The sequence below is a fragment of the Chionomys nivalis genome, chromosome 8, assembly GCF_950005125.1.
Source record: "Chionomys nivalis chromosome 8, mChiNiv1.1, whole genome shotgun sequence".
In the NCBI taxonomy this organism is placed as follows: domain Eukaryota; kingdom Metazoa; phylum Chordata; class Mammalia; order Rodentia; family Cricetidae; genus Chionomys; species Chionomys nivalis.
The window spans coordinates 3,756,003-3,779,874 of NC_080093.1; the positions used below are offsets into that span (position 1 = coordinate 3,756,003).

Consider the following 23,872-nt stretch of genomic DNA (forward strand, 5'->3'; position numbering starts at 1 on the left):
TGCAGGATTAATCTACCCTATATATTTCGAAAATGCCTTCACTTCAAAATTTAAGTCAAAAGGTATGCTACTTTGGAGAAGAGATTTTGCTTTTGTTTCCATAGGAAATGAGAGGCTGTGGATTCATTATGAGTTAAGAAAAATAAGGTTTGATTGAGGAAGACCCCCTGAAAAATCTCCAGTGGGAACAGATGGCGCAGATGATCCAGTGTTTCAGAACACCTCTGTTGCAGTTTCCTCTGAGTTCTACATCTAGAACAGCTTCAAGACTGCTGGCTGAGATGATCTACCTTACAGAATACTCCAGCCAGGACTTGACCATAATTCTAAATTTTCTTTGCATCCCCATAAATTTATTAGTGCTCCCAATCAGCAAGAAGTGCCTAGAAAACTATGCCCACATTCCCAAAAAATGAATTATGATGTTCATCTTTGTTTAGTGTGTTGGTTATAAGCTGTTATGGACAGTGGTCAGGGAAAAAGCTAAACAAAGGAGAAATATTCAGTGTCTTGTTTTGAAAAGAAAAAAAAAGGGGGATGCTGTGGGATAGTGCTCTTGTACCCTGTAAGTATTTGTCACTTGTGTTGGTTTAATAAAATGTTGATTGGCCAGTAGCCAGGCAGGAAGTATAGGCGGGGCAACCAGACTAGGAGAATTCTGGGAAGAGGAAAGACTCAGTCTGCAGTCGCCACCCAGACACAGAAGAAGCAAGATAAGAATGCCTCACTGGTAAAAGGTATCAAGCCACGTGGCTAAACATAGACAAGAATTACGGTTTAATTTAAATTCTAAGAGCTAGTTAATAATAAGCCTGAACCAATAGGCCAAACAGTGTTATAATTAATGTAATTTCTGTGTGATTATTTTGGGTTTGGGCAGCCAGGAAACAAAAGTGCAGTCTCTGCTTGCAAATTTCAATCTAGAATGAGTGATTTATATGACTATGAAAGGACCATGAGGTTAGTGATTGCCATTATTTTCTCTTTCTTTCTCCATTTCTTCTTCCTATACCTTCTTTCTCATCCCATTTCCTCCCTCCTTTCCTTTCTTCTTGCTCCTTCCTCCCTCACTTATTTCCTTCTCTCACTCTCCCTTCTCTTTTCGTCCCTCCCTCACTCCTTCCCTCCCCCCTTCCTTCCCTCCCTTTACTTCCTTGACTTTTAAAACAAAACTGTGCTGCATATCCCTAGCTGATCTTGAAATCAAAGCAATCCTTTTGCCTCAGCCCCTGAATGCTGAGGTTATATTCGGGAGCCGCTATGTCTGGCTGTAATCTTGGAAGCAATGATAGAAGTATGTCCATCCAGGAGGTGTTATATAAAACTATGGCTGCCTCTCGGAGATCCTTATATTCTTTTCGCATCTCAAAGCTTTCCTGCCCTTCACCTCAGCCTGATAATGCCATGTGATCTCCAGGAAAGAATTCTGGGAGCCAAGTGAAGCACGTTAAAACATTTGAATGTCAACCTATAAATAGTTTGATGTATCTCTTTGCTGAGGTTCTGCGTTTGAGCTGAGGAACTCAAGAGGTGAGGGTCTAGAGAGCCAGGCACATCCTTGCGAGCACAGAAACATCCTATCACCTGACAAGGCTCACCAGGCTGACCTACATTTTCTTGACACTTTGTTCCATTAAGTTATAACAATACATGCTGGTCCATGTCCATGAAATGACTTCATGTTGCTGCCTCAGCTGATTTATTGGCACTGAAAACTAGTTCCTTTAGCAGTGCAGCTAAAGGCTCACACAGCCACCTGTCAGAAAGCATGTTTTCATATTGGCGAACAAAAAGAAACAATATGCCCTCTGATTTACCAGCCTTCACATGTGTGCACACACGTGTGCTCTTGTGTGCACAGAGATGTGTGGACGTCAGAGGACAACTTCAGTTGTTGGTCTTGCTCCACCTCATTTGAGACAGTCTCTCACTGCAGACTAGAGCAGTGTGGGCCTCTGGGTGAGACAGGGGGCTCTCGCTGCAGACTAGAGCACTGTGAGCCTCTGGAGAGGCAGGGGTCTCTTGCTGCAGACCAGTAGAGTGTGAGGCTCTGAGATCTCTCTCTGTTACTCGTCTCACCTCAGAGCAACAGCTGGAATCGCAGGTGTGGGCTGCTGTGTTTAGCTTTGCATGGTTCTGGGGATCTGAACTCAGTCTGCCTGTGTATGCAGCAAGTGCTTTACCCACAGAGCTGCTTCCCCTACCCTGCACTGATTCCTATCTTACAGCTGTGAGGAAAACACAAGACATAAACAGCTGTAGGAAGGAAAGACTTTTGTGGATTCAGTTTCAGATAACTCGATTTCTCCTTTCCTGACTCCGTTCAATGGACAGAAATAATGGTGAGAGTTTAAAATACCACCAAGTTCACCTCATGGCAGACCAGAAGGACAGACAGCAGGGACAAGGCTCCCTCAGTGAACAATGACCTACTTTCTCTGGTTCTGTCTTACATCCTAAAGTTTCCAGAACATATCAAAATAGTGCTGCCACCTGGGAAACAAGTGTCCAGAAACCTAAAGAACAGAGTGGAGCAGCCACCATAGCCCAGCTTTAATCTTAGCCATATCGTTTAGTAGATTAAAACCTCCCCTGATCAGTAAATAATTACAGATATACAATAAAGACAGATTCAGATGGGGGGAAAACCTGTAAATGGTTTATAGTGTGTTAAAAAATATGAGTAGTCTTGGGAGAGGAAAGAAAAAGGATAAAGAAAGTCCTTTTAAAAAAGAAATAGAATAGTTGGGTATGGTAGCACACACCTTTAATCCCAGCACTTAGAAAGCAGAGGCAGGCAGATCTCTGTGAGTTTGTGGCCAGCCTGATTTACGGAGTGAGATCCAGGACAGCCAAGAAACATGGTTAAGGTTTTTATTGTAGATACCAGAGAGGGAACAGCCAGAGGCATCTGGAAGGATCCAGGGTATAGAAAGAAAAGACTGGACGTGGTCTGCAGACTAGATGTGACCAGGGCTGGGGCAGAGAGGAAAAATGGTGGAGACAGACAGAGACTAGAGCATAGTCCGAGAGTCACCGAGAGGGAGTGAGAATACAAGAGAGTAAGTGGGAGGGAGCAAGAGAGGGGAGAGGTGGGGGCATAGTGACAGTATCCAGGGCAGGGTGAAAACCGTGCCTTTATAAAGGGAACAACAAGCGTGTATCTGGGTGAAGGGACGCCTGCCTGCAGAGGGGAGACGCCAGGACGCCAGAGTGGAGACTTGGAGGTGGACAAAGGGGACTTGGGATGCAGAGGGGCCTGGAGGCCAGCATGGCTTTGATATGCTGATAGGATCCACACATGATCCTTCCTCCAGGTAAGGGAAATGACTCCTTTTGGCAGATGGTACCAGTTTCACAAGACCCTGGCTGCTGGCTTTTATCTATCCACCAGACACCTGGTATAGCCCAGTATTAGCTCACTTCTGGGTACTTGGACAGCCTGAGAGAGCTAACAGCAACCGTAGAGTTTTCATTAATCTGCATTCATAGCATCCTTGGTTATTTTTTGAAATTTCATTTTTATTTACATGTGTGTGTGTCCCTGTGTGTGCCATGTGTGTAAGAGTGCTTCATGAAGTCAGAAGAGGGCACGGGAACTGCTGGAGCAGAAGCCCCAGGTGGTTGTGAGCCACCTGGCACGGGGCCTGGGAACAGCTTGGGTCCTCTGCAAGAGCAGCAAGTGTTTTAACACTGAGCTGCCTCTCCAGTCCCTACACAGTTTAACATATAAACCACATATATGCATTAGGTTACAAATACCACAGATCAGACTAAGGGGACGGGCGACATGTGATGCCCCTTTGATAGCTTTTGTTTGAATATTCCCTTGTCTTCTCATTCACATGTATTTACCATGCACCTGCTGTCTATGGGCACATATAATAACCTACATATGGGCCAATCTCATGTGTCTACAGGGCCATTTAATAAAGAGCTCGGACGCAGTGCTATGAGCACTATTTTTAAGTGGGCTCCGAGGACTTGGAATGTTTAAGGCCGCTCTGTATTCACATTCTGAAGATAATGTACAAATTGTCTCTATTGATTAATCTACATTATCATGAGCCTGGGAAATGTCTTTCTGTGACTTCAGTTTTCTTTAAGCGTTTAATAATGTCTCCACTTGAGGAAGAGTTAGGGCTGGCCTCGGAGACGCGGGTGATGGATGTTTCCCATTACCAAGTTGAATGAAAGCCTCTTATTTAGCAGGGGCAGCCTGGAGGCTGAGCGAGAGACTTTGGCCTGTGTCGTTCATTATCTCAACTCCTGAAGGCTTCGACCTTCCCGATTACTACTTAATTGAATTTAGAAAAGGCATAATCTGCCTTTTTAATATTCTACATATTTTTAAATGTGAGATTGATTTAGGGGAGGGATGGAGAGAGCTTGGGTGTTTCTCCTGGCCTGCAATTGGATGTTTATTCCATCAGAGTGTTTTAGCCGATTTGGAAAATAAAAATGTGTCCTTGTGTTTGGAGCCAAGGCATTTCTAAGTTTATAGATTCTTGTAGTTAGCTGTTAAATATGGACATGTTTCATTTAAAAAAAGTACAAAGCTTGCAGATGAATACTAAATTTAGTTTTACAATTTAACACTGACTTGTGTGTAGTACCGTGTACATCACTTTATGGACTAAACAATAGGATTCATAAAAATAAGATCTGATCTCTACCCACAACCTATGTCCACGATAAATGTTGCCTCCCCCTTGTCTACATTGAACATGCACTAACCAGTCATAAACACTCGGTCATGATTTCTTTCCAGAAATCAAATTGCTTCTATGCCACAGTCTCCAAAGGGAAAAGATGCAGCCCTCTCCTGGTTCCTATAGGAACACACGCCAACCTGCGCTACAGACATCCATCTGCTTATTACCCTGTAACACGGAGACTTAGGCTTCTGATCTGGTCTGTGGATTGGCTGAGACTCCTCAGGCAATGACTGAACTGATTTATTTTAGCCGTTATGCTATAGGTTACATCCCACTCAACATATCTATCTCTGATAATAAATAATCTAGAGCGATTGCTCTGTGTGTGTGTGTGCACGCACTGAAGACTTGCTGTCTATATTATAATATATATTACATACTTTATTACTTGCATATTTATCATATGAATCTGTGTGTGTGCACACTGAGGACTTGCTGTCTATATTATATGTATTGCATACCTTACTACTTGCATATTTATCAAATGAATTTCTGTGTCTGTGTGTGTGCACTGAGGACTTAATATATGCATTACACACTTTATTAGAAAGCTGGCATAGCTATGATATTTATAAAATTACCCATCTATGTAATTCATCAATAAAAAGATGAGCTCAGACATGAACTCTGGCCTTGATCCACTTGAGTTTATAGCCAGCTTGCTTTATTAAACATATGTACTTAATATTTACATATTTCAGGTGCACAAACGGCTCACTCATTACCAGGAAGGCACATTTCATGCACACTCCGACATGCCACGGACATAGTGTTATTCCAACAAGAAGCACCTTCCTCCTCCACTAACGGCTTTGGAAGCAAGCACACGCCATCCAGCTCCTCGTCTCTCACATCCGCAGAGTTTGCTGGTGAACTTTTCTAACCTGCCCAGAGAGAATTATCATCTATAGTGTGTTTTCACCAGCCGTTCATCTTCCTCTCATCCAGACTTTGAAGGAAGACACCCCTAGAGCGTGCTGGCCTCTGAGTCACCATGTTCATTCCTGAAGACTCACATAAAAGAACCATCTTGTGTGCTCACGCTGGTCTCTGTAGACAGGGCTGCCTTCTCTCAGCTGTCACCACGACGGACTCATGCTTGCCCCCAGCTCTGTCAATGCCAACCAAAGTGCAGATGTTCCCAGATGTTTCTGTAGCCAAGACACAACTCTGAAAACAAAGAAATCGCTTGTGCATGTGCTGTGGTAAACGTATCACCCAGGGTGTGGGCAAAGACTTCTTTTCAAAGCTTTTATCAAATGACGTTTTCTGATGGCAGCAGCTTTTTATCACCGGTTGCAGTAATTGACTCTTTAAATGCATGGCTTCCCTGGGAAGTCATGAATAAGTCAGTTCTGAATCCTGGGCACATAAATTGTCCAGGGTGTCTCTTCCAAGTACCAGATTATATGTCTGTATTCTGCCCTGAGAGGAGTCCTGGAAAAGACATCACCTTGCATTGTTCTCTGAAATCCTCTACCATGCTAAGCTGAAGGACGGGACACTCAATCAATGTGCAATGGATAAATTACATCACTTGCAGGTGTCTTCAACGTTTGCCACTGAGTCCTGTGGTCACAGCTGCTGCCGGGCTCAACAGCATCTTCGTACTCCATACTTCTTTTGTTGCCTGAAAGAGAAACGTAAATTAAAACTCAGGAAGCATTTTTTCCTAACTTCATGGTCACTGCTGACTAATAGGTTCTCTTGACATTCATCGGACGTCCCTGAAGACAGGTAGCTGTGCAGGTGTGGTTCTCGGTTTCTTCCAGTGTACCCTATGGTCACGGGTGTGGTCAAAGGCCTGGGAGAAAGATGCCACATGGTCTGGGATGCAGAGCAATGGGGCTGGAAAAACACGTTGGCCACTCATTAACATGACTGAAATATCTTACATATATACAACCAGGTGACCAAAACCAATCCTTCTCCAACTGTATGCGGTGAAGGGTTTCCCAGAGAATAATGCAAGGGCTCGTCTCAGGGCAGGATGCAGACGTATGATCTGGTATTAGAAGATTTGCTCTGAATGCCTGAAATGATAAGATACCTACTGACACTTCTAATCATGTACATGTGTGAATATGTATGTGATTACATTTGCATGGCACAGGTCACGCAGAGACTTTCAGAAAGCATAGATGCTCTGAAGCTGGAGCAACAGGTACATGTGAGCCTCCTGAGGTGGGTGCTGGGAACTGAACTCCAGTCCTCTGAAAGAGCAGTGCGTGCTCTTAACTGCTGTTCCATTTTTGGAACTCCCAAATGAGAATTTTATCAATACTCTACCAGAAAAATTTAAAAGTCCAAACTCAGTGCTGCCTTTATTCCTTATTCTTTATCATACTGCTTAAAAATTTTTCCAATGCTTATTCTCAGACTCTACCTTCATCACTCCACAGACGGATACTCCTGTGCCATCCTACAGAACGGCTCTGAGCAGCATCGATGAAACCAAACCGTGGTCTTGTTGTTTGATGCGCTCATGTATTTCAAGTACAAACCTTAATATCCTGCAGTCTGACTGAGATACCCACCCTCCTATGGAGACCTATGGGTTGCCCAGCAGGAGAGCAACCGTCTCTGTTAGTGCCATGGTAAACATTACCCACTCAGAGTTCAACTTTCCCTTTACGGACTTGGAATATTATCGGCTGAAAGACACAGGTTTGGGTTTAGACCTTAGACCCGAGTTTGAATCCAGTTCTGATGTCCACTAGCTGTGCCACCTTTGGCAAGGTGCTTAACCACTCTGAGCCTTTTTCCTAATCTAGAAAACAGAATGGTTCCAGGCTATATCCCCATAAAACGGTTAAATGTAACTGTGTATAAGATACAGACAGAATGAAGGAAATATGCATGAATGGAATTATCGTTACTAGAGAGGCAGTTTAGCTGGGTGTGGTGGCACACACCTGTAATCCAGCACTTGGGAGGCAGAGTCGGAGGACCATGAGTTCAAAGTCACCCTCAGTCATATAGCAGTTCTGAGACCAGCCCAGGCTATATGAGACTCTGTCTCAAAGAATTGAGGAACTGAAGTTATGGCTCGGTGGTTTCGGGAGCGTGCTGTACAAGTTCGAGGGTAGGAATCCAAATCCCAGGTCCCGTGCAGCAAGCTGGGTGTGGTTGCACACGTGCCTGTAACCCTAGCTGGGGTTTTGAACTGGAACCTGCTGGCCTCTAGCCTAGCTGATAAAACCCGAGCTCCCAGTGCAAGGGGAGAGTCGGCCTCAAAGAAATAAGGTGGAGCCGGGCGGTGGTGGCGCACGCCTTTAATCCTAGCACTTGGGAGGCAGAGGCAGGCGGATCTCTGTGAGTTCGAGACCAGCCTGGTCTACAAGAGCTAGTTCTAGGACAGGCTCCAAAGCCACAGAGAAACCCTGTCTCGAAAAACCAAAAAAAAAAAAAAAAAAAAAAGAAAGAAAAAGAAATAAGGTGGAGAGTAGTGAAAGGGTGCCCTGGAGGCCTCCCTCCGGCCTCTGCACACAATTCCCTGGGTGCCTCCCTCCGGCCTCTGCACACAGTGCCCTGGGTGCCTCCCTCCGGCCTCTGCACACAGTTCCCTGGGTGCCTTCCTCGGGCCTCTGCACACATTGCACAGACAGCCCACACACATCTGCATCCACACCTCCACTATGTGCAAAAATAAAAACCATACACAAATGGATGACTTGAACTTTTAAAAATATACAATTAAATAAGTAACAATTTACTCACTCAGGAGCTCCTTTACAGCAAACTGTGGTGGAGGGTAAAGAGCACAGTCTTTTCTCTGCACGTGCTCCAGCGCGCACAAGGTTCTTTCTCCTTAATGAGTCTCAGAAAGTGCTTCGTTATGTAAGTCACTGAAATTGGAATGGATGAGATGCTCATCCTTTGGCCAGCATCCTGTGAGGAATTAAAGTGGGGTCATTTGCTCTCATTTGGCCTTGAGCAACACAGTGCAGCTATTGGACTAACTGCCAGTCAGTGGGCATTTAGAAGTGAAGCCAGCATTATACCAGGTGGAGAAAGTCCGAGGCAGCATAACTTGGGGGTGCCTCCATTTAGTGGGGGGCAAAAAGCAATTCCATAGCTTGATATCACCTTAAAAACTAGAAGCCACCTATGGCTTCTAAAAGAGGCCTACTTAGCCGGTCTTTGTGAACAGACAAAGGGCATCAAGGATCTTGGGGCTGAAGAGGTGAAGAGACATACAGCCCCTCTTCACGCCTGCAGATCCCTTCTCTCTCCTTACAGGAGACAGACTCCAGCAGGGCACATTGACTTGTGTCATTGTGGGGTCCCATTGCTGCCTATTTACTGTGGTTGAAATAAAGTCAGTCTCGTGACTTTGGTCATGTGGTCAGGCACTTTAAGACTACCGTTGTGATATACTCTCCAGATCATCTCTTGTACTCTTCCCTCATTTTGTGGAGATTTGTGCTCAGGAATTTCTTCAAGCAGCAAGTCTTGTAATAAAAGCGGCGGGGCTGCGTCCCCGGCACCCAGCCGCCCACATGGCTAGCTTATGCCCCGAAATAATTACACGGAAACTGTATTCTTTTAATCACTGCCTGGCCCATTAGTTCCAGTCTCTTATTGGCTAGCTCTTACATATTGATCTAACCCATTTCTAATATTCTGTGTAGCACAACGAGTTGACTTACCAGGGCAGATCTTAACCTGCGTCTGTCTGGAGTGGGAGAATCATGGCGACTCCTTGACTCGGCTTCTTTCTCCCAGGATTCTGTTCTGTTTACTCCACCCACCTAAGGGCTGGCCTATAAATGGGCCAAGGCAGTTTCTTTATTAAATGAAAGTAATTCCTCCATCATTTCCCCTTTTTTGGTTTAAACAAAAAAGAAAGGCTTTAACTTTAACATAGTAAAATTACATGTAACAAAACGGTTATCAACCAAGAATTACAGTTACAATATTTATATCTATTTTATCTTTTATCATAACTAAGGAAAACTATAACTATAACTAACCATTCTTCAACTCCATCAAAGACTCCAGAAGGATATAATATTACCTAAGTAAACAAGAAATAAGAAACTTCAAACTTTAGAAATGACAGAGACATCTCGCTGCCTGGACAGTCACCCAAAGTTCTTTTGTACCGTTGGGGCATCCATCTTCGGCCTACAGGCCCATAGTATCCAGCAGACACATTTTCATGAAGCAGGAAATTCCAAAGACAGTTCAGTCACTTTCTGCTGTGTCCTGCAGAATGTCTCACAGACTCTTTCATGAGTCAGGAACCCCGAAAGACCATCTCACCTTTAGGCAAGTTCAGCAGTCCTCTCTCTGTGGGTTTTTTGTATCCAGTTTATGCATCAGTCCATGCAAGAGCAATTTCTTGCCCAAATGGCTATCAAACTCCTTAAGGAGCCTCTTCGGTGCCCATCTTACTCTTGAAGTAGATTGGTGCTGCCAGGAGCAGACATGTCTCATTATCATGAAAAGCCCTAAGTTATTAAAACATTAAATGCCATATTCTGCAGTCTTTGAAAGATATGAAGAATGCCTATCTAGCTGAAATATATCTATGCACATCTAGAAAATCTAACTAACATGACTAAAAGCTTGACAATTATCGATGATTATCCATTAACAACCTATATACATTACATTTTTAAATGAACTATACAATCACAGTACCTTAATCAAGATTAGAAATATGCATATACATATAACAAAATTGACCTTCAAATCCACACCAATGCAAATTATTCATATCTATATCAAAGTCTAAGTTAATGTCTGCTGTTATCAGTCTGGAATTTCTTCTGGGCCATCAGGGCTGAGGTGAAAACGAACTGAAAAACAACCATTTACATCTTACTGCTATTGATGACATGGTATGGGGCCGAGTAGATATCTCAGCAGCTAAGATTTTTGTCCACAGGGCTTGGCTTTGATTTCCAGCAACCGCATGACAGTTCACAGATGTCATTCTAGTCATGAGGGATCCGACACCCTTTTCTGCCTTCACTGGTACCTGGCGTTCAATTGGTATACACACTTGCAACACTTACACACCTTAATTAAAAGAATTTTAATTCAAAACCTAGCATATATATTAAGTAAGCCTTCCTTTCCAACTTGGAGTCTCTCCTCTCTCTCTCTCTCTCTCTCTCTCTCTCTCTCTCTCTCTCTCTCTCTCTCTCTCTCTCACACACACACACACACACACACATACACACACACACACAAAATCATTACATCATTTTTATATATGGTAACAAAGGAGGACAAAGCCATGCACCACATATTCTGGACCTGGAATTACAGGTACTTCTAAGCCATCTGGCACGGATGTTAGGAACCAGACTTGGGTAGCAAACAGGACTGCTGCTACTGAGCCAACTCTCCAGCTACGCAATGTCATGATAACGCAGAACATGAAGATGCCCCATTACTCCTTCTGTCGTCTGTCACTTGAAGGCAATGAAAGGCCCTGCTACATGGCCATTGAAGGATTAAACGATTTCTGGACCTCTGTGAGTGGAATCTCCACACTGCTTCTTACTGTCGTGGTTAACAAACTTCTCTTGATGTGAGTAAAGACAGCAAAAGGTCTTGTTGACTAGAGATGAGTGCAGACAGACTATATAAGGAAATTTCCATAATTTGAGTTATGATTCTCTTAATTTTATGCTTTTAGGGGGCAGATTTTTGAGAGAGAATCTTCCTACATTGTCATGGCTGTCCTGGAACTCACTACATGGACCATGCTGTCCTCAAAGCTTGAGAGGTCCTCTTGACACTGTCTCCCAAATGCTGTGGTTATAAGCATACATGACTAAGCACAGTTAGAATATGTGGTTTAAGTGACATATCTTTGAATCAGAGAATGAAATAATAATGTAAATTCTAAGCAGGAACCGTCATTGTTTGGTTGAACAGTAACTCTTCTTAAATTGCATTATGTGTTAATTTCAATTGGTAAATCATTCCATGTGTCCTCAATATTTTGGTTACTTTCTTCGTTTTGTTAGTTTCAGCTTTTTAAACTGCTATAACTATGCGTATACCCGTGACTGTGGTGTGCATGGACTCACAGGACAGCCCACAGCTTCCAATTACTACTCGGTCTCTGTGAGTTCTAGCCATCAAATGTAGGCATTTGAGTTCTGTTGCAAGTGACCTCACTGGCTTTTGGGGGGCTTTAAAATTGCTTTTCTGTGTGCTGGTGTTTGGTTGTGCACATGCCACACACAGTCCGAGTGTAAAACTAAGAGAAAACTGTAGGAATAGTGTGTGCCTCCCAGAGACTGAACACAGGTCGTCAGGATTAGTAGCAACCAACTTGACCTACTGAGATGATTCTCTGGCATTCGTTCATGGTTCTGAGAGAGTGTTATGAGAAAGTGTTTAGTACTCAGAATAAACTAACACAATTCAAAAAAAGAAGAAACACACAGCCCTCATAAAGGACCAGAGTTCAGTTCCCAGCATCTGCCTTAGGCAGCTACAACTGCTTGGAATTCCAGCTCCAGTGGATCCGATGCCCTCTTCTGGCCTCCACAGGCAACTGCATGCGTGGACACACCCTTACACAACACATGTGCATGTATCATTATAAATACAAATAAATATTTCCTAAAAAAGAGTGTCAATGACCTCCAACAAGTCAGACTACAGGCACAAAGTTACACTGAAGACAGAAGTGGTCACGTAAGCCGAGCAAGGCCATTTATCACGTGCTCAGGGCTGCTGATGGAGGCAGAGTCAATTTCCTTCCTCCAGTGTCTGCAGTTGTTTGGTATGCATTCTTAGAACGTGCTCTCTTCTCAAAAACTGTTAGCTGCCTACAGACATGGTAGGAAATGAAACTGGGCTCTGCGATTACAGAAATAAAACCTATTGCCGGGCACTCGTGTGCAGTGGCTCATTTTAAGACGACAGCCTTCTCTCTGCTCTCCTTTCGTGGGAAGCTGTATTCTAGAGTCTAAAGAAAGAAACAGGCTTGGCCATTGTCAGTATTCCCTAGAAGTTCACAGCGCCGCCCCACCCTTCTCTGTGCACTTACACAAAAAGCTTTTCTGTGGTTTTTAAGGAACTACTTAACTTGATATTTCCAGTAAGAGAACAATTTCATCTTTTTTTTTACTGAGGTTGAAGTAAAACATTCGCAAAACCACGATGCCATGCTCTATGCCATAAGAATATTTAGTATGGTAATTACTTCTCGGGATAGAATTGATAATGACCGTTGTTCTCTGAAGGAATTCTCATTTATTTCTAGGAATGAGTAAAAGAAAATATGCAGGCTTCCCACTGCGACAAGGAATGGGTCCTCGTTTCTATGAGACATTCTAATCTCCTTCATGTTGAATTCTGGAAGTTCCTTATCTCGCTTTAATTGGGAGTTTTGAAAAATTATTTCTTCAATTGGATACAACTTTCTAAGATGTTCAGTCCTGGAAGTTGATAAACTCCAAGCTATCTAATAAAGATCTTCTCCCTACAACACATTAAATATTTGTAAGCATTGGCATTCTGCACGCATCATTAGCAATGCGCAATGCAATGTTTCATCTTGCACGTCTGCGGAGTTCAGCCCATTACGGCGAGAGTGTAGGCAGAGCCTGACAAGAGTCAGGCTACCCGGGGGAAAATGAATGAGAGAGATTTTACAATCCTTTGATTTCCTCCCAACTCTGTGGGGCTTTGATTCCTAGTTTAAATTTATAAGATTTATTATAATTCCTCTTGCAATAAAAACATGCTCATTTTTCAAGTAGCAATCCCCCTAATTGAGAGCGGAGGAAGAAAGTCTTGGGATACAATGAGATGCAGCACTTTAAGAGCTTTCAAGGAATTATCAGTGTAAACAACTGGCTTTCTGGGCGGGCAATGAAGGCTTGCCCGTTCTGGCGAGACTTAAGAGAGAAAATGTCCTCTACAGTTATCTTCCTTGGTCAGCGACAAAGACAGAGACGAGGGCCTGCCCTGTCTGTCGTACAGACTCACGATTCGTTCAAGTTAGTTATGAAAGCCGTAGACAGAATTTGGCTGAAACAGCGATGAGCCCCAGTGATGTTCCTTAAACTGCTGAAGTAAGCAACCGCTATGGCCAAGGCAACTTTTCATTATTAAAAGATAACTGTGGCTACCCAGAGTGGGTCATTCTGAGTGTGTCCCGGGTGACCCTCTTCTAACCTTTGGTTCTGACGGAAGACTTCAAAACAGGAGTGTGTCCAGCGTGGTTTCGCGGTGTTCATCAGATACATGAACTCCGTATCCTTCCTCTCTACATTGTGTCCTACACGAGGCCCCAGCTGCTAGCTCCCTGCCCTAGCAAACTGATACAGCGCCACACCCGCTTCCGGCAGTCTGCAACCGGGCTGCACGTCTCCAGGTTCTTGACCTCTCACCTAAAGAATTGAAAATAAGGGATCACACAGATTTTCAAAAGAAACAAGATAGTCGAAGCGGTAGAGCAGACTAAAGAGAGATGCCGTCAAGATCGGCAGCAGGCCACATATGTGAGGTGTTTCAGAGAGTGGATTGCTGCCGGGAGCTGCCTCTCATGGGTACAAGGACGAGGAGCTGGCCACTAAGAAGCTTAGTTTGGGTGGCTCTCTGTCTTAACTGATAGATTAGGTTACATAATCATTATTCCGCTGAACATATCCCTTCCCATGATGTATCTGATTTTAATCACGTGCACACCCAGTTTCGCATTGGCGTAAGGCGGCAAGTAGTTATCCAAATGGTCCTAGAGGATGCACTTGAACCTTACTGCGTACGCAGCCAGTTCAGCCTTCCTGGTCTCACGCCTTAATACACCGGTAATACACGAACAGAAACTAAATTTGATTGCTACCAGGGAGGGGATATTCATATTATGGATAGGAGATGGTACCTGTAGCCTGATGCAGATTCAGAATAGAGGGAGCTCCAGGTTGCTAGGGACCTTGTTTGGAGAGGGATGTCTGTGCATAGTAGGTGCAGATGGACGAACTAGGCTACCAAGCACACAAGAGGGATGTGCATAGACCAACGCACATGGGAGTCTCGGGGTCCTAAATATTCCCGTATATCTGTCTGCCTCAGAGGCAGGTGACTTAATACAGGCCAGGCCCTAGCACATGGTGAGGTTCTCACCAAAGTTAGCACTCACAGCCTTCAATTTCAGGGGTTTTGTCCTTTTCTCATCCCACCAACAAAATTCTTTATTTGAGCCGGGCGGTGGTGGCGCACGCCTTTAATCCCAGCACTTGGGAGGCAGAGGCAGGTGGATCTCTGTGAGTTCGAGACCAGCCTGGTCTACAAGAGCTAGTTCCAGGACAGGCTCCAAAACCACAGAGAAACCCTGTCTCGAAAAAAAAATTCTTTATTTGAGCATCTAGTTTTTGAATTTCTAGAAAATGTTTTCATTATTATAGGATTGTGTGTGTGTGTGTGTGTGCAATAATGCACGTGTGGAGATCAGTTCTCCTCTCTACTTTTATGTGAGCTCAGCAGACTGAACTCAGGATGACAGGCTTGCTAGCGCCTTACACACTAAGCCAATGGTTCTCAACCTGGGTGTCACAGGGGTCACCTAAGACCATCCTGAATGTCAGATATTTACATTGCAATTTATAACAGTAACAAAATCACAGGTGTGAATTAGAAATAGAAATAATTTTATGGTTGGGGTCACACAGCATGAGACCCTGTATTAAAGGGACGCAGCATTAGGAAAGGTGAGATCTACTGCTTCAGCCATTTCACTAACCCTGAATCTTCATTTCCGCTAAGGTTCCTGTAACTGATAACAACCCAAGTCAATGGTCCTACCTCGTGGTGTACATCAGAGCCACATGAGGAGTAAGTGTTGTAATTTAGAAAAAGTGGTGTGTGAAGGAAAAAGGGCCTATAGCAGACCTATGGGGGAACAGAGCTAGGCAGGGAAAACTAAACAGAATTCTGGGAGAAAGGAGGCAGAGTCAGAGAGAAGTCATGGAGCCCCACTGGAGCCAGAAGGAACTTTATCCGGTAAGCCTCAGCTACGTGGCGATATACAGACTAATAAAAATGGGTTAAATTAATATGTAAGCATTAATCAATAAGAAGCTAGAGCTAATAGGACAAGCAGTAATTTAAATAATATAGTTTCTGTGTGTTTATTTTGGGGCTGAGCAGCCAGGAACCAACAAGAAGTCTCCCCCCAACAAATTGGCAGGCCAATGTGGTGGACTAAATCCATATAAAACCTGACAAAGCTTAAAAAGGAATCCTAGACACAAAAGAACAGAGTTAAGCATGGTTTGGTAGCAGCATTTTCTTGGGTGGGCTTTGTTTGCTAGAAGCAAGCAGAGGCATGGCCCCTTTAAGAGAGGTTTTCCTGATTCAGTGGTAGCAGAAAAAAAGCCACACTGTTTTAAAAAGATGGCTTCCTGGGCCATGCTGCTAGAGTGAAACTCTGGCTATGGAGCATTTGAATGGCATTTGTGGGCCTGGATGTTTGTGTGCCCACTTGGGGTCAAGAGGAAAGTGGCTGAGACCACAGCTTAGCGCTCACTGCCAGACAGGTGGTAGGATCAGGTCTACTAGGCATGCACAGGCAGGAGAGCATAGCAGATTCCTGCCACCATACACAGAGATATTTTCAGGCTGCACAGTGCACTGCAGGACATATCTGGCTATTACTCAGATAAAAAGGATTTATATGCTGCATGTTCATTCTCAGAGTTAAAGTGCTGAGTGTGGCTCCTACCTGGTGGTCCCAGAGCTGGCAGTAATGGTACCTCCACCATTTTGAAAGTGGAGCCAGCATCTAGAACAGCTGCAACTGAGCTGCTTACCATTTTAAAAGCTCTTCAAGACAGTAAAGAAATACAGATTCACAATAGGACAGATTCAGACATAAAAGACCTCTAAATAAGTCACAGTGTTGGATAAATGTATGTAGGCTCAGAAGAGAGAAGAAAATGAGTATAGAGAGTTATGAAAAGAAGTAAATGCTTTAAAAAAGAGGTAAAGTCTTTAAAGAGACAGCGTACAGACAGTCACAGTTTAAAAGGAGTAAAGAAAGAATAAGCCACATAAAAATGGAATATACATAGAGAGTCTGGATTATGTATATTATTGTGTTTTCTTTGAAATTTTTGACTGTGAGGGAGCTAAGTACAGAGAGACATTTGATTATATGGGGTGCTAAGCTAAACCTACATACACATATTTTTAAAGTATCTTGATTCCAAAATTTGGGTCTAAGAATTTGTTGCTTTGGAAAAGAGGTACTTCTTTGTTTCCACAAGGGATGAGAACCTGTGGATTGCTTCCAGACTAATATGGTTTGATGCACCAAGAGCACCTGAAAGGTTGCCTTGAACACATCTCAAAAAATTACTTTGCCCAATAAACAGCAGGAAGAAGTTTGGACAGAACTACACCCATATTCCCAAATATTGTCTATAAATGTTTATTTACATTTAAAAAGGGAAATGTTATAGAGATGGATACTTTGCATTGGTATGGATATTGCTTTATTGATACAAATTTAAGGTCAATTTTGTTATACATATATGTCTGCTCTTGATTAAGGTATTATGCCTGTGCAGCTCATTTAAAAATGTAATGTATGATTAAGAAATAAAGGTTAATAGAGAGTCATCTTTAATAGTCAAGCTTGTAGTCATGTTAGTTAGATTTTCTAGACATACACATATGTATTTCAGACAGATGGACATTCTTCAAACCTTTCAAAGACTACAGAATATGGAATTTAAAATGTTTTAATAACTTAGGACTTTTCATGACAATGAGACTCATCTCCTGGCAGCACCAATCTACTTCAAAAGAATGAGGGGCATCAAAGAGGCTCCTTATGGAGTTTGTTAACCATTTGGGCAAGAAACTGCTCTTTCCTGGACTGCTTGGTGAACTGGACATGCAGAACCTGCAGAGAAACGACTGTTGAACTTGCCTAAAAGTGAGACAATCCTTTGGGGTTCCTGCTTCATGAAAGAATAGAAAGAGTCTGCTAGACATTCTGCAGGACACAGAAGAAAGTGACTGACAAACTGCCAATATAGGCAGAACTGTCTTTGAAATTTCCTGCTTCATGGAAGAGTCTGCTGGATACTATGAGCCTGTAGGCTGAAGATGGATGCCCCAATGGTACAGAAGAACCTTGGGTGACTGTCCAGGCAGCGAGAAGTCTCTGTCAATTCTAGAGTTTTGGAAGTTGCTTACAATGAACTTATTGTTTACTTAGGTAATAAATATTATTTCCTTCTGGAGTCTTTAATGGAGTTGAAGAATTTATAGTTATAGTTTTCCTTAGTTATGATAAAAGATAAAGTAGATATAAATATTGTAACTGTAATTCTTGCTAGATACCTATTTTGTTATATGTAACTTTACTATGTTAAAGTTAAAACCTTCCTTTTCATTTAAACAGAAAAGGGGAGGTGATGTGGGATTCCCTCTGTATGTTGTGAATACCACTGGTTAATAAAGGAACTGCTTTGGGCCTATAGCACAGCTATAGGGGAACAGAGCTAGGTGTGGGAAATTAAATAGAATGCTGGGAGAAAGGAGGCAGAGTCAGAGAGAAGCTATGTAGCCCTGCTGGAGTCAAGTGGAACTTTACCCGGTAAGCCACAGCCACATGGCAATACACAGATTACTAGAAATGGGTTAAATTAATATGTAAGAGTTAGCCAATAAGAAGCTAGAGCTAATGGGCCAAGCAGTGATTTAATTACTATGGTTTCTGGGTGATTATTTCCATTTCTGGGCAGCCAGGAAACAAACAAGCAGCCTCCATACTACAAGGACCACTCACAACTGCCTGTAACTCCAGTTTCAGGGGACCAAATGCCCTCTTCTGACCTCTGCAGGCAGAAGGCATGCATGTGGTGCACATACGCCCATATGACTCTCATCCACATAAAGTAAAAATAAATAAACCCTTAAAAGTAGCTGAATGGCAATTTTTAATTTAAAAATGGCTATTTCCTAAGAAATAAAATATCTATTCCCACCTTAATTTCTTTCAGGAAGATCTGCTATAAATCCTATTTGGGAGCCACAGCAATCACAATGGGGTTTGATTGCATGTATTAGTAATTCCGAAGAATATTGAATTAGCAGAAAAGGTACAGAAATAGGTAGATAGGCAGTTTAGAGACTCCACTGCCTTCCTTCCTTTTTGCTGTTTTCTTTTCTTTTTTTTCCCTCCATCCCTTCCTCCTTCCCACCTCTTTCTCTGCCTCTCCTTCTCTCTCTCCCTTCCTCCTTCCCTCCCTTCCTCCCCCTCTCCTTCCTTCCCTTCCTCCTTACTTCCCTCCCTACCTCCTGCCTTTGCTTGCCTGAGATAAGGTCTCACCAGTTCAGGTGTTCCTTGGATACACTACATCATCAAAGCTGGTTTTGGTGCTGACCCTCCTGCCTTCATCCCACAAGCACTGGTATTACAGGCACTGCCACTGTGCCCAGATGTTCTTTCTACTTTCTTTCCCATCCAGTTCCTATTCCTAAGGTCACTTAGACTCAAGTATGATGGCCAGAGTTCCACCCGTTGACATTCCTATTCCAGGCAGGAGGCTGAAGAGGAAAGAACCAGAGATTACCCTAGGTGAGTGACTGGTTTTTTAGAGAGAACTCCAACACAGTTACTCATCAATTTTTATTTGCATCTCAAATGAGCTGTAGCTTCAAAGGAAGCTGCAAAATGAGGTCAATTGCGGCCAAAGATATAACCAAGAATTTTAAAGAGAGGACAATAGATATTGTGGAGGCAGCGATCCATCTCTTCTTCCACTAAAAATTTTCTTACTTCATTTGAAAATTAAGATGCATTTGGCAGCAAAGAGCAGAATACTCAATCATAAATGGTTCATGCAGCGCATTTATCTACAAAGTCTAATGGTTCAAGTTTAGTAAGAGGCTCAAGGATGTATCAAGGATCAGGTATTTTTATGGTTTGTTTCCTTCAGTTTGTTTGAGACAGGGTCTTGTATGAATGTTATCAAGGTTCAGTACTTTTATGGCTTGTAACAATTCCTTCCAGACAGGCTCTCATACAGCCTAAGCTGGCCCTGAACTTATTTTGCAGTTGAGGATGGTCTTGAACTCCTGGTCCCAATTCCTCCCCCTCCAGAGTGCTTGAGATGAAGGCTTGTGGCATCTTGCCTGGTTTGTGTGATGCTAGGTATTAAATTCAAGGACTCATGCGTGCAAACACTCCACACTGAGCTACAACCTAGTCCTGGTTTGGCTCTTAAGTGATTTGCAAAGGCTCATGTGCTGAAGAACAGAGCATCCCGCTTACCCATTGCTCTCACGACAAGTCTTACTCCAGGAGAAGATGATCAGTGCAGAGTCTGAATTTAAGCACAGCTTTATCTGACCCTGAAACATGGTGCTTTTCATTATCAAGTGGTGGGCACCTCACACTGAGACCCACATGGAGGGAACGTGAGAGGAGACATGTCCACATTAGAGCCAGTGGGAAGAAGCCTTTGGAGTGTGTGTGTGTGTGTGTGTGTGTGTGTGTGTGGTGTATGGTATGTGTGTGTGCATGTGTGTGAGTGTTGTGTGTATGTATTTTTGTGTATATATGTATGTAGTATATGTGGGTATGTATGTGTGTGTGAGTGATGTGTGTATATGTGTGCATGTGCAGGAGTGCATGCAGGCATGCTCTCAGAAAGCACCATTAAGAAGATGAAGCTGCCTCTCCTGATTTTTCGTACCTGACTATTGCACTTGAGGTGCTTCCGAACTTGAAACCTCAAGTTAGAATTAGAAAGTCGCCCCGCAGTTAGTTACTAATTGAGTTAATTTAGATGCCAGTCCTGATAAGTCAAATCCCAAAGAAGAAATTTTGATCTGAATTAACTAGTTTAATTGTCTGCGAAGTCTAAATTGACCAAATAATTGCAAGTTAATCCTTGTGTTTTATGTTGTAGAAAGGGCCTCAGTCTGACAGGAAACGGGCCGTTTGTACACTCACCGTGCTCAGTGATTTCAGCAGCGTGGGCTGGAAAGATCAGGAGGCACTGGGCAGTACAAGGAAACACTGTTGGTTGCCACAACTAGGCAGTGTGACTGGCATCTAGTAGACAGTGGCTGTTAAGCACCTACGGTGCCCAGAAGACCCCAGTCCCAACAGAGAACGATCCGGATTGAAGGTCTGTTATTGAGAGATATTACTCTCATCAACAGAACTTAAGGAAGGAAGACCCGGCCACTTCGACTTGTTCGTGATGGTCCAATCACTTACTGGAGGCCCCAAAGTCCTGTTCAAGTCGTCTCATTGATTCATCAAAATGAGCATGGAATTGACCCTACTCCACTTCACAGAAATGTGTGGACAGAGTCTAAACACGCCGCTGAGAGTCTGTGGGCTCCTTCACCTTTTCCTTTCTGGCCACATCCCCTGGGAGGTCATTGAGCAGCTTTGGTTTTGAAGCCCATTTTTGTCCTTGGGGAATTACTGCAGTCTTGGCTTTTTCCTAAGCGCTGCAGCGTTAGTTTCTCCGGCTGCTGTCTAGTGAAACATTAACCAGAGGCTCATGCACAGTCACGGAGATAGTCTAATTACTTCATTCATTTTTAATCAGCTTGCTACTTACGCTTCAAGACAACAGAGCAGAAATCGGGTAACATAATTCGTTCTGGGTGGAATGCCCCTACATTTGGCTCCCAAATATTAATCATGTAGACCAAGAACATTAGCAAGTCTTTTGCCCACCTGTTTAAATTGTTGATTACATCAGTTTTATCAGTAGGTTCCCTTCTTAGAAATCTCTCTTCAATCAATTTTGTACCTGAAAACATCCAGTTTTCTTTAGAGTGCAGGTCCTTGGATTTTAAAGCTTGAGCCATTGAACTTCATTGTAAAATTCCAACTTGAGACCTCTGACAGGAAAAAATACATTCACATCCAGTTTCTGAAGTGGAAAGGCAAGTTGCCATATGGAATATTAACTTATTGCTCTCAGAACAGAGGTAATACCTTTAATTCAATATGTGTGTACCTAAGTCATCAAAATATATAATATTATTTTAAAATTCTCATCATACGGATTTTGAGCACAAAATTGCTTAAATATTTCACTAGTTTTGCAGCTCTTGAGTAATCTAAGCCCCATGGTGGCAATAATTATAGAATCACTCAACTAGACAGCTCCTTTCCCGGTTGGATACACCTCGGTACAAAGGAAAGTCGAGTCTCTCTTTGTGCTCAACAAAGACTCCAGAATTTGGGCCCTTTCCTCCCAGAAACTCTGTCCACGGGAGTGAGACAACAGAGAAAGTTAGACGTAAAGTGTTGTTATGAATCCTACCCAGTTCTTAACTGTGCCCAAGCAAACTAGCCCTTACCGTGTAGCAAAGTCGATCCTGACAATTCCTAGGAGCTCTAGACCAAGCCATGTCTTTAGCTGTCCGTCATTCTAAACATGGCAAAGGAAGCAGCCTCCTGAAGAAACTGACTCAGCTCGTCTACTTGGGAGTAGAAGCTGGAGGGGCAACACCTGTCATGCCCTGCTCAGTCAGCCACCATTGCGCTCAGCCCAGACTCAACAGTTTGAAACTTGAAGTGATAAAGTCATGGCATGTGCTTTGTGTCACTACTTGGCAGCTTGACTTTTTGTTTCTATTGCTGTGAAGAGACACTGTGACCATGGAAGCTCTTACAGAGGAAAATATTTGAGGTGGTGGCTTAATGTTCAGAGGTCTAGTCCATTGTCATTACGGTAGGGAGCATGGTGACATGCAGGTAGATGTGGTGCTGGAGAAGGAGCTGCTACATCCCACCAGCAACAGGGAGTGGTCCGTCTCACTGAGTGTGAGTTGAGCATATATGAGCCCTCAGAGCCTGCTTCCACAGTGACATACTTCCTCTAACAAGGTCACACCTACTCCAACAAGGCCACACCTCCTAACAGTGCCACTCCCTTTGGGCGCCATTTTCTTTCAAACCACCACACTTGTACAGTTTTTTTTTTTTTTGTGGGGGGGGACAGTGTCTCTCACTGGCCTGGAGCTCATGAAACAGGCAGGGGCAATTGACCCTAGAGCTCTGGGGATCCACCCATCTCCACCTCTTCAGTGTTAGGAATACAGGAGAGCATTGCTGTGCCTGGTTCTTCACATGAGTTCTGGGGTTTGAATTCAGGTTCTAGCCTTGGGGTGTGGAGGGAGGGGCAATTTCACACAGATCTAATTTGGATTCTCTCCCTCCTACCCTGCATAAGGAGCAGCAAGACAGCACTGCCCCCTCATGCTCCTTTCCTCTTCCCCCTCACGCTCACTTCCTCTTCCCCTCACACTCATTCCCTCCCCCTTTTCTGCCAGCCCAGGAGTCAGCATTCACATGTATTTTTCTTGTAAGTCTTCCTTGACTGACTAGTTCTTCTAGGGCAGATAGCTGGGCCTGCGCTGTGAGTCATGTCTACAGCAAAGGCCACACTCACGATTGCCAATCACAGCCGGCTTACCATCCTGTCCAATTCCTGCTGCTTTCTGAGGTTTCCATATAGGCTATGCTCCATTGACTATGTTGGGCCATCTCTGTGCTTGTATCCTGGCTCTCGTCAACAAGGAGGTGTGCCACTCCACACCACAGAGAAGAAGATGCTACCTGGAGACTCCCCGGCCAGGAACACTCCACACTCAGAGGGCTTGGAGTCTTATCCCCCCTGGATGAGGTGATGCAACTTCTCCCAAATCTATCTGTGGCGTTGTTGCTTTCCTGTTTGTGTGCCAAATATGGTGTTGTTTTCCTGGGGGCAATATTAACAAATGTCATGTTCCTGGCTGCTGTTTTCCTGGGGGCAATATTAACAAATGTCAGGTTCCTGGCTGTTGGTCCGGAGTCAGTGAGCTCCAGCTGCTGCAGGGAATTGCCATGAACCAGGTGGCCTTCCATAACAGAAACTCCTCCTGGAGGTCAGAAGTCTAAAACCAAGGTGGTAGAAGGCCACATCCTCTCTGGGATCTCCAGGGGAGAGTTCTCCATCACCTGTTCTAGCTCTGGCAACCCTAGGCATTTCCTGGGTTGTGATATCACTCCAATCTTGTCTCCATGTTCACATGGTCATATCCCCCTGCGTCTATGCTCAAATCTCTCTCCTTTCATAGGGACACAGTCATATAGGATTGCAACCCCATCCATCCAAACATGACTTAATTTTATCTTAGCTAATCGTTCT

At 43.6% G+C, this 23,872-nt stretch overlaps 1 protein-coding gene across 1 annotated transcript in view; it reads right to left on the bottom strand.

Moving 5' to 3' along the window:
* Positions 1 to 6,334, bottom strand: part of Trub1 (TruB pseudouridine synthase family member 1) — a 52,397-nt gene extending 46,063 nt beyond the window's left edge. Inside the window, exon 1 of the mRNA XM_057777520.1 lies at positions 6,251 to 6,334. Within this exon, the coding sequence (XP_057633503.1) occupies positions 6,251 to 6,334 (84 nt within the window). The remainder of the gene's footprint in view (positions 1 to 6,250) is intronic.
* Positions 6,335 to 23,872: the final 17,538 nt, after the last annotated feature.